Source organism: Nanorana parkeri, unplaced genomic scaffold, assembly GCF_000935625.1.
Source record: "Nanorana parkeri isolate BGI_ZX_2015 unplaced genomic scaffold, ASM93562v1 scaffold7, whole genome shotgun sequence".
Lineage (NCBI taxonomy): Eukaryota > Metazoa > Chordata > Amphibia > Anura > Dicroglossidae > Nanorana > Nanorana parkeri.
In genome coordinates this window covers 4,769,468-4,783,514 of record NW_017306275.1, presented here as the reverse complement: position 1 = coordinate 4,783,514, position 14,047 = coordinate 4,769,468, and the positions used below count along the sequence as shown (strand labels likewise).

Below are 14,047 nucleotides of genomic sequence, written 5' to 3'. Positions count from 1 at the left end.
AAATCACTACCACTGGGTCTGACCCCCACAACTGAACCTGGATGCCTAACACCCCATTTTGCTCTCACTTTTACCACTGCACCTGCCAAATGTAAAGCCACATTCTTTCACCATTGCAGCTGCCACCATCCTAAAACCCCGGCTCTGAGCATCTCAGCTGTCAACACTCCAATCACCCCCACCTTGCCCTTTCTCAAAAGGGCTAGTTCACACCAGGCCACCTCACTGCATTCTGGGGTGGGAGGGGGTGCGGTGGTGCATTGGAGTCAATGTTTTCTTTTAACAGTGGAGTCTTCTTGGATCTACTTACCTTGAGCCCACATGCACTCAAATAGTGACGGATGGTATAATCGGACACTGATGCATCTTGCCTTTGGAGTCCAGCTTGTATCTCTTTGGAAGTTTCCCGTGGCTCTTCATCTAACATGTGAACCATCCTTCTGTTCAGTCTGAGGTAAATTTTCCTGTTGTGGCCATGTCCAGGGCGGTTGGATACACTCCCATGGACCTTTAAGTATCTTAATAATTGTAGCCACAGGAACCTCACTCAAGCTGCTTGGAGATGGTCTTATAGTCTTTACCTTTCACATGCTGGTCTATCATTTTCTTAGCTCATTAGACTAGACAACTATCTCCTTATCTTTCTCTGGTCAATGCTCAGTGTGGTGCACACGATGACACCAAACAGCAGAATGTTCTCCATTTAAATATGCTGAATGATGGATGGAAGGCATATGTGACACTAATTCAGAAAATAGAATTAAAGGAGAACTATGGGGTTAGCGCTTTTCCCCATAGTTCTCCTTAGGGTAACGGGAGGACACAAACTAGCGTCCTCCCGTCACCCTAAGCTCAGTATACCGCGAGCTACAGCTCGCTGTATACTGAGACGCCGCAGCTGAAGCGGATCTCGACAATTATGTCTGGATCTGCCCAGCTGCGTGAGTGACAGCTGGCTCTGCCTAACTAGAGGCAGAGCCAGCTGTACCCGCCCCCTCCCGATCCGCCAGTCAGCGCTGGCGGAGCCGGGAGGGGGGGGGGAATCCAGCCCCTCCCGTTACGGCAGAGAGCCGTGACAGTATCGAGAGGTGAGCGAACGTCAGTATGTGTTCGCTCACCTCCCGATCTACTGAGCCGACCTGTGACAGTCTCATTGTCACAGGTTGGCTAGAACTATGAGGGGAGTGAAAAGCACTCACCTCATAGTTCTCCTTTAAATATCACTGACCCAATTATTTACAATATTTTCTAGGGGTACCAAAAATCTGTCCAGACCTTTTATATCTTTGTACAATAAGCAATACTTTATCTCTTTCACACTTTCTTTGCTTTATGACGTACAAAAGGCATGCATGAGATGATTTAATCACTTTTCAGGAGGAATGAAGCATTGTTTTCAACGAGTTATAAGGGTACCAACAAATTTGTCCACATCTGCACATGCCTTCTTTCTCCAACCACACTCCTAACAGCAGGTTGTGGCATCTTTATGCACTTCCAAAGCCATTTTATTAAACAGGCCGTTTACCTATCTGGATCATCTATTTCAGGGGTGGCCAAACTCCAGCCCCCCAGCTGTGGTGGAACTACAAATCCCATGAGGCATTGCAAGACTGACAGCCACAGACATGACTCCCGGAGAGAGATGCATCATGGGATTTGTAGTTTCACCACAGCTGGAGGGCCGAAGTTTGGCCACCCCTGATCTATTTCTACTACCAAATATTTTGAAAGATTAAAGGAAACTTGTACGATCAGAAACACAGGTTGTCCTCGCTATTCTCCCGAGACTTCTAGGTGCCTGGCCAGCTCCGGGCTCAATACTTCTTTAGTCCTTGCGCCATACGATAATACAGCTAGTGCAGTCAGAGGAAAATCAGAATACACAATATTTGGCCCAGGTCAGGGACTCCAAGGATTATTATGACCGGCAACTAGCATTTCCATAGGGAGATCTCCGCTAAGGCCAGACAATGTATTTTCTGAGTACATGTATCCACCTTCATTTCTTGGTCACTGATTTGGAATATCCAGTGTTAGGACACAGCTATATACTTGTTTCAGGTCAAGGAACCATAAAGTAGTAGGAAGAATAAGGGTGCATCTTCAAAGGCAAGTGAACTCATCCCATATTTCTGTCCAAAAGCCGGCACACATTTTATTAACCCTTGCAGTGGGGCTACCCCCACACTGCAAGGGTTAACTGCTGGTCTGTGTACAGTTTAAATTTTTTTTTTTATACTCACCCAAACCTCAGAGCCGGCCATCACAGAGCTCCCTGAATCCTGTCTTCTCCAATGCTGCAGCAATGGTATGTCCCTCGGCATCCTCACATCATACACGATGCCCTGCCCATTTCTCTCTGTGTATTACAGAACACCTCCACTCTATGGTATTAAGATGGGGAGAGGGTGACAATGCTTCTTCACCATGGAAACAGTAGTGTGTAAGCGTCTTAGGACAGGGAAAAAGAAAACCAATGCTGCTGCCGCCATCATCATATCTAATGACCAGTACACTACAATGTATAGAATGTTTGTTCTTGAGGTTAAATATACTTTAAGGTTGATGTATTGTCTGTCAAACCTCCGAGTAGGCATATATTCCAAGGGGTTTTGTACCCGAACTAATTGGACAAATAGATTTTCTAAAAAAAGGGAACACTAGCAGAGTTATTCACCTGAGGGTGAAGAGTTTGGGGAAGGCAGGAGAAGGGAACAATCCAGGACAACATAGATGAACTGGAAAGTGAGCTGAATTGGAGACTTTTTCCAAATCAGCTATATTGTCCTAGCTTGTTCACTTCTCATTGCTTTCTCCAAACTCTTCACCCTTGTGTGAATAACCCTGTACATTTTTTACATCTGTAAATTGCAATGTAATCAGTAGCAATGTAAAATAGGACTTTTGATTTACCTGTTAAATCCTTTTGTTGGAGTACAGTACAGGACGCAGGTCTGATCCGACTACTGGGTTATAAGCAGCCATCTCCTGGCTTCATTTTTTCAGCAAGCAATGGAAGTAATCACAGAAATTCCAAGAAAAGGAGTTTACAGGTAAATCAAAAACCATTTGCACCTTAACCACTTAAAGGCCATAGTGTTTCACCCCCTTCCTGGCCAGGCCATTTTTCAGTATTCAGCGCTGCGGTACTTTGACTGACGTTTATTCCGTCATGCAACACTTTACTGAAACGATTTTCATACCATTTTTGGGGACACATAGAGCTTTCTTTTGGTGGCTTTTATTCACCAATGGGGTTTTTATTTTTTACTATATAACAAAAAAAGTACCATAAATTTTGAAAAAAAACATGTTTCCCTATAAAATTTTATTAAACATTTATTTTTACCCCAATTTTTTGGTACAATATAAAAGACGGGGTCACGTCGGGTAAATAGACACTAAACATGTCAACCTTTAAAATTGCGCACGCCCGCAAAATCGCAGAAAACGACCGCAGCCAAAATTGGCCATAGGCGACGCTTTAAACGCTTTTACCGCTCATCAGTTTAGTGTTATCAGTGATTGATGGCCCTAGAATTATTGTTCTCACTGCGACGTTCGCGGCGATATGTAACATGTGCTGCATAAAGGGGGCGCAATCGTCGGTTTCGTACATAGGCGCACCCGACACATGTTTGCGTGTGTATGTGGGGGGCGGGGGACTTTAAAAAAATGTTTGCGTTATTTTTTTTTAGCTTCTTTATTTTTTTAATGCTGTAAGTTTTTGTTTTTTTTTTACTTAACTTTATTGCTATAACATAGGGGACTAAGGAATCCCCTATGTAATAGCCAGTTCACCAAACAGGTCCTCTTTATGGAGACATCAGGGGTCTCCAAGACCTCTGATGTCACCTAGGGACCCCCAGAGAAGCTGATGAAGCAGAGATCTGCTCCATCAGCTTCTCTCCGGTGTTCTGCACCGGAGAGTGACACTGAATGCAGGAAGTGATGTAATATACATCACTTCCTGCATTCGGGGACAGGAAGAGAGATCAAAGGGATGATCAAGTAATGATCTCCCTTTGATCTCCTGTTAGAGCGTCGCCGTGCCGGTCCCAGCCGCACCGGCCACAGCGGACATCGGATCACGGGACCGGCAGCGGCGACGGGACACAGGTGGGGGGGGGGCGCGCACACCCGCAGATCGTGCAAGCAATCGGGCGTCTCTAGAGACGCCTGATCGCTTGTATGTAAACAGCCATCGCTGGCTGTTTACATGCTAACAGTTTTCCCTCTCGCGTGCGGCGCTCAGCGCGCGCACGAGAGGGGGGGAGGGGCAGGACGTCTTAAGACGCCCACCCGCTCTGAGCAGACTTCCGTCCGGCCGTTCACAAACGGCCATGGACGGAAGGTGGTTAATCATACAGCACAGGATACAGGCTTAGTCTTAGACTACACCTGAGGGGTGGGCACACAGCAGCAAATACCAACAGGCCCACAGAACAAGGGATCAAGAACCTTCAACTCAGAGAGCTGCTTGAAGCACTTTGCGGCCACAGCTGGAATCAGAGGAAGCCTGAACACCATCCTGGCAAAACTGAGCAAATGTGAACACGGAGTACCACTTACGGTCTTCCAAATCTGGGGAACAGATGCTGAAAAGCTGAGAAGGCGCTAACACATATGGTAGAGTATGCCTAAATAGGGAAGGGATGAGCCCCATCTTTCAGTGTATAGGTTTGGATAATGACTTGTCTATTCCACCTGGCTAAGGTACAGTGAGAAGCAGGGAGCTTTGACGAAGGACAAAGAAGGAGTCCAACTGTCTAAAGGAAGCTATAGCTGAAAGGTAACAGGCACAACAACCAAACAGTAGAAGGAAAAGACTTTGAGATGCTTTGGGGCAGGACAGTGGGAAGAAGGACACTGTCCTGGTTGAGGTGAAAGGAAGATACCACCTTAGGAAGAAAGGAAATTTTAGGCCTCAGGACAACCTTATCCTTGTGCAATACCAGGAAGGGTTCTTTACATAAGGCCTCTAACTCAGAGACAACTTGCAGAAGTGACAGCAACCTTGCAAGTGAGATCAGCTCAGGGAATATCCTTGATAGGTTCATAGTGTGGCCTCTAGAGAGCCAACAGAACCAGGCTGAGATTGCACGACATCACAGGGGAGAGTACAGGAGGAGCTATGTGAGCTATGCCCTAAACAAAAGTTTTTACTAAGGGTGTTGGGAGGGTCTTCAGGGATAGGGCTCCACCCACTGATGGACCACCACCCTGGACCTGTATAGCACCCTGCAGCTGACAACTCATTGCACCACGTGCCAAGGATTCAGTGCCTGAAGCAACATTGCAGGCTGGCTGCGCATCTTCCATACAGTTGGGTACGAGTATGGTCCCCAAGGTTTAGCCAAGCTGCAAGGGGGGGCAATCACAGTGGCTATAGTGCAGTCAGAACCTTGATAGGAGAATCTACAGAGAAATGTCCACAGGTACAGAAGCCATTTACCACACTAAGTAGAGGGAAAAAATCCAGACCCTGAGGACACTAGCAAAAAAACAGCCTTGCTGGGAGTGGAAGGCTATAGTGGCTGTTCTAGCAACTCTGTTTGCCGGTGGCTGCATATAACCCAATCGTCAAAGACTAAGCCTGTGTCCTGTACAATTAAGAAAAGTTTTAGTTTTTCTAGTGGTCCTGCATAAAGCATTATTAATCCAAGAAAGACAAACAAGGTGTAGGTTTAAAATGGATTCTTTATTTACCCCGTTGCATGGTGCCTGAAATAGAATTATGTTCTAAGACCTACATAATGTTGGGAGAAATAAAAACACTGATAAGTGACATGATTTGATAGTTAATGCACTAAAATAGGCTGACATTAGTAAATACAAAATGCTCTTGTAACAGACGAAGGCAAATATTAACACTTCATTAATGCAAACAAGGAAAGGAAATATAACTAAAATTGGCAGTCTACACACGTGTACAGGTGGAGAGGGAGGGTTTGCATTTGTAGGGTTGTTCATTCCAGTTATAAAGTTACTTGCAGTAAGAATAATGGAAATTGCACCTGGAAGAAAGGATCTGCTCATTCACCAGCAGTGAATGGTACAAGCCAATCGTAGGCCAGCACTGCAAGCACTACACCACTTCACAAGGCTTTGCCCCAAGTTGTGCTGATTTATTTAAAAAAAAATATATATATATATATATATAAATCTGCTGCCCATAACAGCCAATCAGATGATCACTTTCAGATGAAGCAAGGCATCTTGGATGCTATGAACAACAGTTCTACCTTTGCACCAGTTTTCATATATTAACCCTATTATATTGCATCCGCCTAGCGCTGCACAGGTCCACCACAACAAAAGCTTTAAAATGGGATCGATAGTCCCTATAAAAATGCAAGGCCCATTTATTAAAGTTAAGGGGGAGAGAGTGAAGGATCATTACAGTTAAAGATCATTCTTATTGTTCCCGATGCCATCACTAGTGTCTTTCTGGACCCAAGGACATTTTTTCATCTTGGCTTTTAAAAAGAATAGTCTGATGAGCGTTGTGTTCATAAGCCATTTATGAAACATTCAGGAAGTCTCTGCAGAGTTTATACGCCTCCGAGAACTTGTAAAATGCCTCTGAGGGCTTCTAAGTGCCTGTTAATAGCGGCTTGGTACAAAGTAAATGCTTTGTAAGTACGTGTTGACTGGGGTGCACTTTAGATTAGTGTTTACACGTTAATGACCAAAAAATGCTTTTGTGTACTATGGTTGCTCATTTGTCAAGTCTCCTGCAACAGGAGAGGGGGTGGGCCTGTCATGGGGGAGCCAGGGACAGGAGCAGTATCACAGTATTAAAGCCTGCATGTGGCAAACATTTCGCTGTCTGCTTACGCACATTAAGCCCTTTGGCCCAATGTTCTCTTTTGGGCTGGGATCCAGAAGATGTACCAGCCGACCCCTTTGAGACCCTATATGTGCAGGCCCTAAAAGGGGTTTTCACAGTTTTCGGAAAATTATCTCACAATGTCCTAAAGTTAATCTGACCTGAGGAAAAGGTGAAGGGTTTCATTGCGGACTTCTTTCTGAAAATGCTAGCAGCCTGGCTGTCATTAATGCTAAATCACTGACCTGGGACAAGTATGCAGGTAAGAAAAGTCCTTCCCTGCATATCTTGGTCAGTGAACTCATTAAAACAAGAGGACCGGTACACAAGCCAGTTGACTAGCAGTTTCAGGACATGTCAGAAATGGCAGCCTCTGGGTTTCTCTCATGGCAGGTTTACTTTAATATGTCAAAAGGTTAAATTACACATCAAGTATATGGAAGACAATGTAACTTACAGCCGTATAACCCTGCTAGGCATTTATGAGAACAGCTGCACGCTGCATGAGACACGCTAGCCCTTGCACCCTCCTGAGACTGAAGACATTTTGTGCTACACTAAACTGCATCACAGCCGCTCCATGAAAACTGAGGGACGTCCATGGGAGGTGAGGTAAGAGAGTAGAAGTGATGCATTGTAAGCACGCTACACACCTGACTGTATGTTACAAATATGGTACTTTTAAAGCAACCTTCTTTGACCGGTCTTCAATTAACATGCAAATCAGCATTGCAAATCTACACAGAGATCAATGATCTCTTTTAAAGCTCCACCTGACCTTCATTTTGCAATGCTCAGGTGTGTCACTGCAGGCTATGAACCCAAAGTGTGTGCAATCTAAAGTACTAGAGACAGCTGGAACTAGAACACAAATCTATTGTACAAACCCAACCGCTAAGCAACCCTGTATATCCAAAGTGGGACTGGAATGTGATTTTATTGGCTCCAGCAATGTATTATCCAGCCCATATTTCTATTGCTGGAAGAGTTATAGAAACCATCTACAGTGAATATATAATACATTTTCACAGACTCTGTGCAAGCGACAAGACATGTAAGAATCATTAAGGAAAAGTAGCCAGATCGGGCACAAAGTGCCTCGTAATGTCGGGACAGCTTGTAATCTAGGTGCTAAAAAAGGAGGAATGATGTACATGAAAGAAAAGTTTGTGACCCTCTGGTAAAAGACACGTTAATGAAACCTGGACCAGCAACACGTGAATTGCTCATTGTTCATGCCTCTCCTACTGCATGAATGGACAGACTATATGTTGCCAGGTTCCAAGTGGCACTGATTCCAGGAAAATGTTGCACTGCTGGGGTACATGGCTGAAAAGTAACATAAAGGCATGATAAATGAACATATCTGGCTTACATCTATATCTTAGACAGGGAAGACCCATTCACAGATGAAAGTAAAATGTGAGCAATGTCACAGAGGGATCACCTACAGTAATCCCGAACCATGACAAATATCAGCTGCCTCAATCTCAAGTATCTTGACGCAAGGACTTTACTTGGAGTTAAAAAGGACGTTCACATACGTAGTCGAGACATTAGTAATATTAACATGTGACTAGCGAGTAAGCGCACGTTAGTCTACTAGGACAAGTGATATAGGCAGCATTCTACAGGCAAAAAAGACACACAAATATAGACACACAGCTGTTAATCAAAGTAGATGGCGGTGCCGCTGCAACCAAGCGACTTGAAATCAAAGCATAAAAAGCACAGAAACGTACAACTTCGGCCATCCATAGACATAAGACAGGGCTCGCCAGACCTCGATCTTTAATACAAAGAGGAGTATGAAAAATGTTCAATAAATAATTGACTTCATTTGTTTGCCAAATAAAAATGTGACGCTGCCAGATAAGATTGGAACTCTTTTTCTACATAAAGGAAACATCAAAAGTTGACCTCAGTTGTTTGATTATCTTAGGATGGCAAAAAAGGACACACCATCCTGCCAATGGAAACAGCTGAAAAATTCCAGTCCTGCTAAATCATTTCTTATCACCACAAAATGTGTTTCATATGTGGGAACGAGCTTTCTTCAAGTAGGTATATACTGGTAGAATGTCATACAAATAATCTCTTCAGAACATTGCAGAATGCCATTAGAGACTTGACAAATGTTGTTTGAAAATGGGTTGCTTTTATCATTCAATTCTGAAATGAATGGAGCTTCCCGAAAACCACATTTATTGTTAGGCCCCTTTCACATGGAAGTCCGATCAGGTCTGCTCGTCGGTTTTTCAAGCGGATCTGATTGGAAGCTCAATGTTACTCTATGGACAGCCGGATCTAAAGGGACATGAATCTATTTACATCAGATTGCCACCGACTCCGTCTAGGTCTGAAAAAATGGCACAGAGTTCCGTTTCGGCGGATCTGATCACGACAGATCGGAGACACATGTCTGCTTACATGCGACTCCTATCCTCCATCGCAAGTTCTACTGGCGTGTGGTCAGCTTAAGATGTTTGCCTCAGAATCGCCCGTATCATCTCACTGCTATCTTATGTCTATAGACACCATTAGGGATTTAATGATAGAAGCCAAATACTCTCCGGGGTGTGCTTGTCATACTCCGTTCAACTATCAAGATGATTGCACAGACCTGTGTGCTGAGCATTCACAAGTGGCAGAGAAGACAATCTGGGTGTCTTACTGATAAGGAACTGACAAAGTAAGTTTATGCAAAAGTGTCTTCACTGAAATACGTTATCATTCTATTAACTTTCCAAGTAATAGGAAACCTATACCTACGGAACAAAAATGCAGATTAGAAGTCAGAGGAAAGTCAGGCAGCTAGAGTTTCCAGACCAGGTTAGCAATGACAGCCTCCATATATCCCCAGACCAGGTTAGCAATGACAGCCTACATATAACCGCAGACCAGGTTAGCAATGACAGCCTACATATAACTGCAGACCAGGTTAGCAATGACAGCCTACATATAACCGCAGACCAGGTTAGCAATGACAGCCTGCATATAACCCCAGACCAGGTCTACCTTTAGTTAAATTTAGATAGATACTGGCATCTCAGGGTAGCTTCTTTTTGGTGCAGAAACCGGGAGCTTCTTGCATAGGATGGTCTGACACTTTTGGGGTTCACTTAGTGTTAGGGGTAAAAGACTGAGGGTTAGGATAAGTTGTAGGGGGCTAAGTGGTAGCCTAAATCTTACAGGTAAATGTTCCCTTTTTTTTTTTTAAAGTACAGCTAAAGATTAAAGCTAGGGTGCAGGGGTCCATTTCTGAATGTTTTCACACATGATTCACACAACTGTCACCCAGGATTGACATCCAATCAGAGAAAGGTGGGAAAGGTGTAGAAACATGTATAAATAGACCACTAAGTGTTTGGGGGAGGTAAAGTGTTAAAGTGTATGTCTGGGCACAATAAATAAAAAAACATGCTGTATATTTCTGCAATACATGCTCTTCACTTCCTGTAGAGAGATCCCCTCTGCTGCAATGAATCCCAGTCTATGCTATCAGTCCTGACTGAGGTCTCCCCTGTTACACTACAGAACACCTACCATCTATGTAATGAACACGAGGAAAGGAGGAGATGTGTAGTAATCCACAAGGGGAGACCTCAGGTCAGGACTGACAGGAATTTTAGTGCAGCAGAAGCAGCGCTGTCAGCCAACATTAGGAAGTTAGGAACTCACTCGAGTTTTTGGCAAGATTATCTGGTATTTTTCTGTACTTACAGAAGCAGCGTTGTCAGCCAACATTGGGGAGTAAGGAATTCACTGGAATTTTTGGCATGATCATTAGGTATGTTCCTGTACTTACAGTGTATTAATAGACAGAACACAGGGAAAAGTGCATGCATTACAGAGAATGAATAGCGAATATGGTTTTTTTGCATTTTGCAAAGACATACACTTTAAGGGTTAGACTAAGTTTTAGGTCGCAGGTGAGGGTTAGGTAGCCTGAAGGGTCAGGCGCTAAGAGGGACACGTCTTTTTTAAAGCCTGTTTTGTGGTGCTGAAAGTCCAAAACTGACAACTTCCGGGCACCAGGCAGTGAATGGCCAAGACTAGTTTACTACCTGTCCGGAACGCCTGCAGAACAAGACCTACCACTAGAAAGCCCCCTACTGCATGAAATGCCCAATAACAGACAACAGGCCGCACGACTTCCCGTTAGGTAACTTCTGCTGCTCTAGGTTTACTGATTCTCAAATATTCATATGCATTATTTAACCTCTATGGTTCTCTCCAATGAGGCTGAAATCAGCAGCCCACACACAATACTTGCCATTCATTTTGCATGTAACAATCATAGAAATCTACTATCCTTTGCAGGATTACATACAACATATAGTGAATGAAGCACAGTGACATTGTGCCATCACTTGCTTCATTCCATGACCTTGTACTTGACCTCAAACATATCTCAACGGTTCTATACACCCACACCAAACCTACACAAATGCTGCCTACACATCAGCATGACTAGAGAGCCCGTCTGACCCCAGAGGACCCATGTAAAGTCAATAGAATCAAAGTTTTTTTCGTAGTAGTCTCCAACTGGTGTATTCACAGCTACAACATCCCTGGTATAATGAAGAAGAAAAAAAAACCTACATATTTAAAGCTGCTCTGATGCAAAGACACTCAGGAATAAATAATAGCATTTTGTTGTGTCTGGTTACATTTTGGATAGTAAAAGTGTCACAAAAAAACAAAAACAAAAAAACACTATTTTCATTTCATTGCCACTTTTCCTTATTACATGTTCTGTGTTTGTTTTGTTGTTTTTTTTTTGTTTTTTAGAAAATTACATTCTCTTTTTTTTTTCCACCATTACTCTTGTACAAAATAATAAGTATTTATTCTGCTATGTCAGTATCCCGAGTCCAGGACAGCCAGAACCCACAAGGCGAGCAAACTCTTCCTCCATAAAGCGATGCATGTTTCATAGCGCTGCAATGGCCTGAAAGTGTTAATAAGGGGTAACGTCTTTAGTATGACTCTCAGATAAGCGTTTCTTTCCAATCTTTAATTGGAGAAGGTCTTACTTGCTCCTTTGTCTTGTCTTTAGGTGGTTTGGACTCAGAGGCAGTGTCCCTCTGCAGCTGGGGTCTGCTGACTGCCTTCCCTGGCTCCTCTTCCTCCTGCAGCTGTTCGGACGTCATGCGCTGCATCTGTAACAGCCTAAGTTGAACGCGCAGCTCAATGATGGCCTCTCTCTCTTCATGAATTGCCTGGTTCAAATGGTTGTTCTTAATCTAAACAAGAGGCAGTTATTTAGTAAAAATGTATTGGGTGCTACAAGAGCAAGATGTGGATGTACAGGGAATGTTAAACAGATAGGTGGCTTTGTACATAACTTCTCTTTCTATCCTTGTTATGGACAAGACTAAAAAATAGAGGTGCACTGAAATAGAAATTTCAAAACCAAAATAATGAAATTGTCAGACTGAAACCGAAAATGTTTTAGGGGCTTTGGGGAAATATTAGGAGTCTAAACAGACCCCTGATATTTCCCTTTTAAAATAGAAAAAGAGATTGGAACAGTGTCCTCAGAGACACACAGAGCCCTCGATCTCTTTTTCTGTGTCCCCTATTATCAATGAACAGGAATCCTCTATGAGTCTTCCTGTTCATTGATAACATGAGGACATAGTATGTTTACTATAACCACAATCATGAATGAACAGGAGGTGATGTAGATCACTTCCCATTCATTCATAATTGAGGATATAGTCAACATGCCATATCCTCAATTATCTACAAACACTCAGCGATCACTGATCGCTGAGTGTTTGCACTCGCTCTACTTTCTGACACGCTGTCACAGGAGGCTGAGCGGGCGGAGCAGGGAGGAGAGCTCAGCCTCCTGTGACAGTGCTGTCTCCGCCCACACACCACCCTGCCAGACTGTGATAGGAGGCTGAGCGGTGTAGGAGGAGAGACATCGGCCGCTCACAGCGCTCTCCTCCCGCAGCGCTCGGCCGGCTGTCACTTTCTCTCCTCCCCGCTGGGACATAGAGCAGCGCCCAGCGGAGAGGAGAGAAAGCAGTGATGTGCCAATGTATCGGCAGGAAAATGGCACTTTCCGCATTTAGCCAAAAGTGCCATTTTCGGCCGATATGTTTTTCGGCGGCCGATATATATCGGTACATCCCTACTAAAAAATATAAAACAAGCAAACCTGATTTTTTTTCCAGCTAAATATAAAATATTACATATTAATATTATGTAGCCTGTTATCCAGCCAGCAGGACTGCTCTTCAGTTTCTCTGTAGCCTGTTCACAGAGATCAATAACTCAAGCTGAAACTTACACAGAGGGGAATTTATCAAAACTGGAGCAGACAAAATCTGGAGCAGCTGTGCATGGCAACCAATCAGCTTGTTCAGTAAAGACTTGAAAATGAAATGTAGAAGCTGATTGGTTGCCCTGTACAGCTGCTCCAGACTGTCTGCTCCGGTTTTGATAAATACCCCTCATAATGTGAGGAGTAACGCAGACCTAACTGATAAAGATCACTCAAAACTTCTCAAAGAGGGCAGTTGGCAACAAGAGTTACTTGTGGTGAACCTTCTTTAGCTAACCCATAGTGCTCTAGTTGTGTACTAAAGATGACATAATAAAGATTGTATACATAATGGAAATAAGAAAAAAGCATAACAGCAGTTTAAAAAGGTTTAAATAAAAAAAGACAATTACAACTTAGCTGAAAACATTATTGTTTCCCTTTAAGTAGTTCTGATAACAAAACAGTAAGCAAAACATTTATTTTGGAGATTGGAGAGGGTAGGGAAGAAGGAATAATGGGAAAACACTTCCGAAATCCACTTAAAGCTAGTCATGTAAAGTCAGATGTATGAAAATATCAAATAATACAATGTGCCTATTCACTAACCAGGCTCACTATGACACATTATTGTGTAATGGGTCATGTAGGTGTGTACAGCCCGACAAGAAGAGCCAAGGGCCACAATGGTAGCTTAGCGGAGTCATATTAAATCTACTCTCCACAGTGTCAATGTCAGCCAACATTCTACAAATGTGCTAACCTTGTGGCCTATCCATACACACCCTTCAGATAAGGCCTGCTCTTTTTTTTACTGCAGTAATGTAGAGGATACCAGACACCATCACATTATATAACCCACACATACATTTATACATACATACATACAGTATGTGTATGTGTATGTGTGTGTATATATATATATATATATA

General features: G+C 43.3%; 1 protein-coding gene across 2 annotated transcripts in view; it reads right to left on the bottom strand.

Annotated features, from left to right (window-relative positions):
- Positions 1 to 11,241: 11,241 nt before the first annotated feature.
- RALBP1 (ralA binding protein 1) overlaps positions 11,242 to 14,047 on the bottom strand; it is a 33,118-nt gene continuing 30,312 nt past the window's right edge. Inside the window, exons 10-11 of one of the 2 annotated variants that reach the window (XM_018553958.1) lie at positions 11,875 to 12,084; positions 11,242 to 11,789 (exon numbers count right to left, since the gene is read on the bottom strand). In XM_018553958.1, the coding sequence (XP_018409460.1) occupies positions 11,772 to 11,789; positions 11,875 to 12,084 (228 nt within the window). In that variant the 3' untranslated portion in view covers positions 11,242 to 11,771. Of the gene's footprint in view, positions 12,085 to 14,047 lie in introns of both variants that reach the window. The other variant, XM_018553951.1, reaches the window with a different exon arrangement.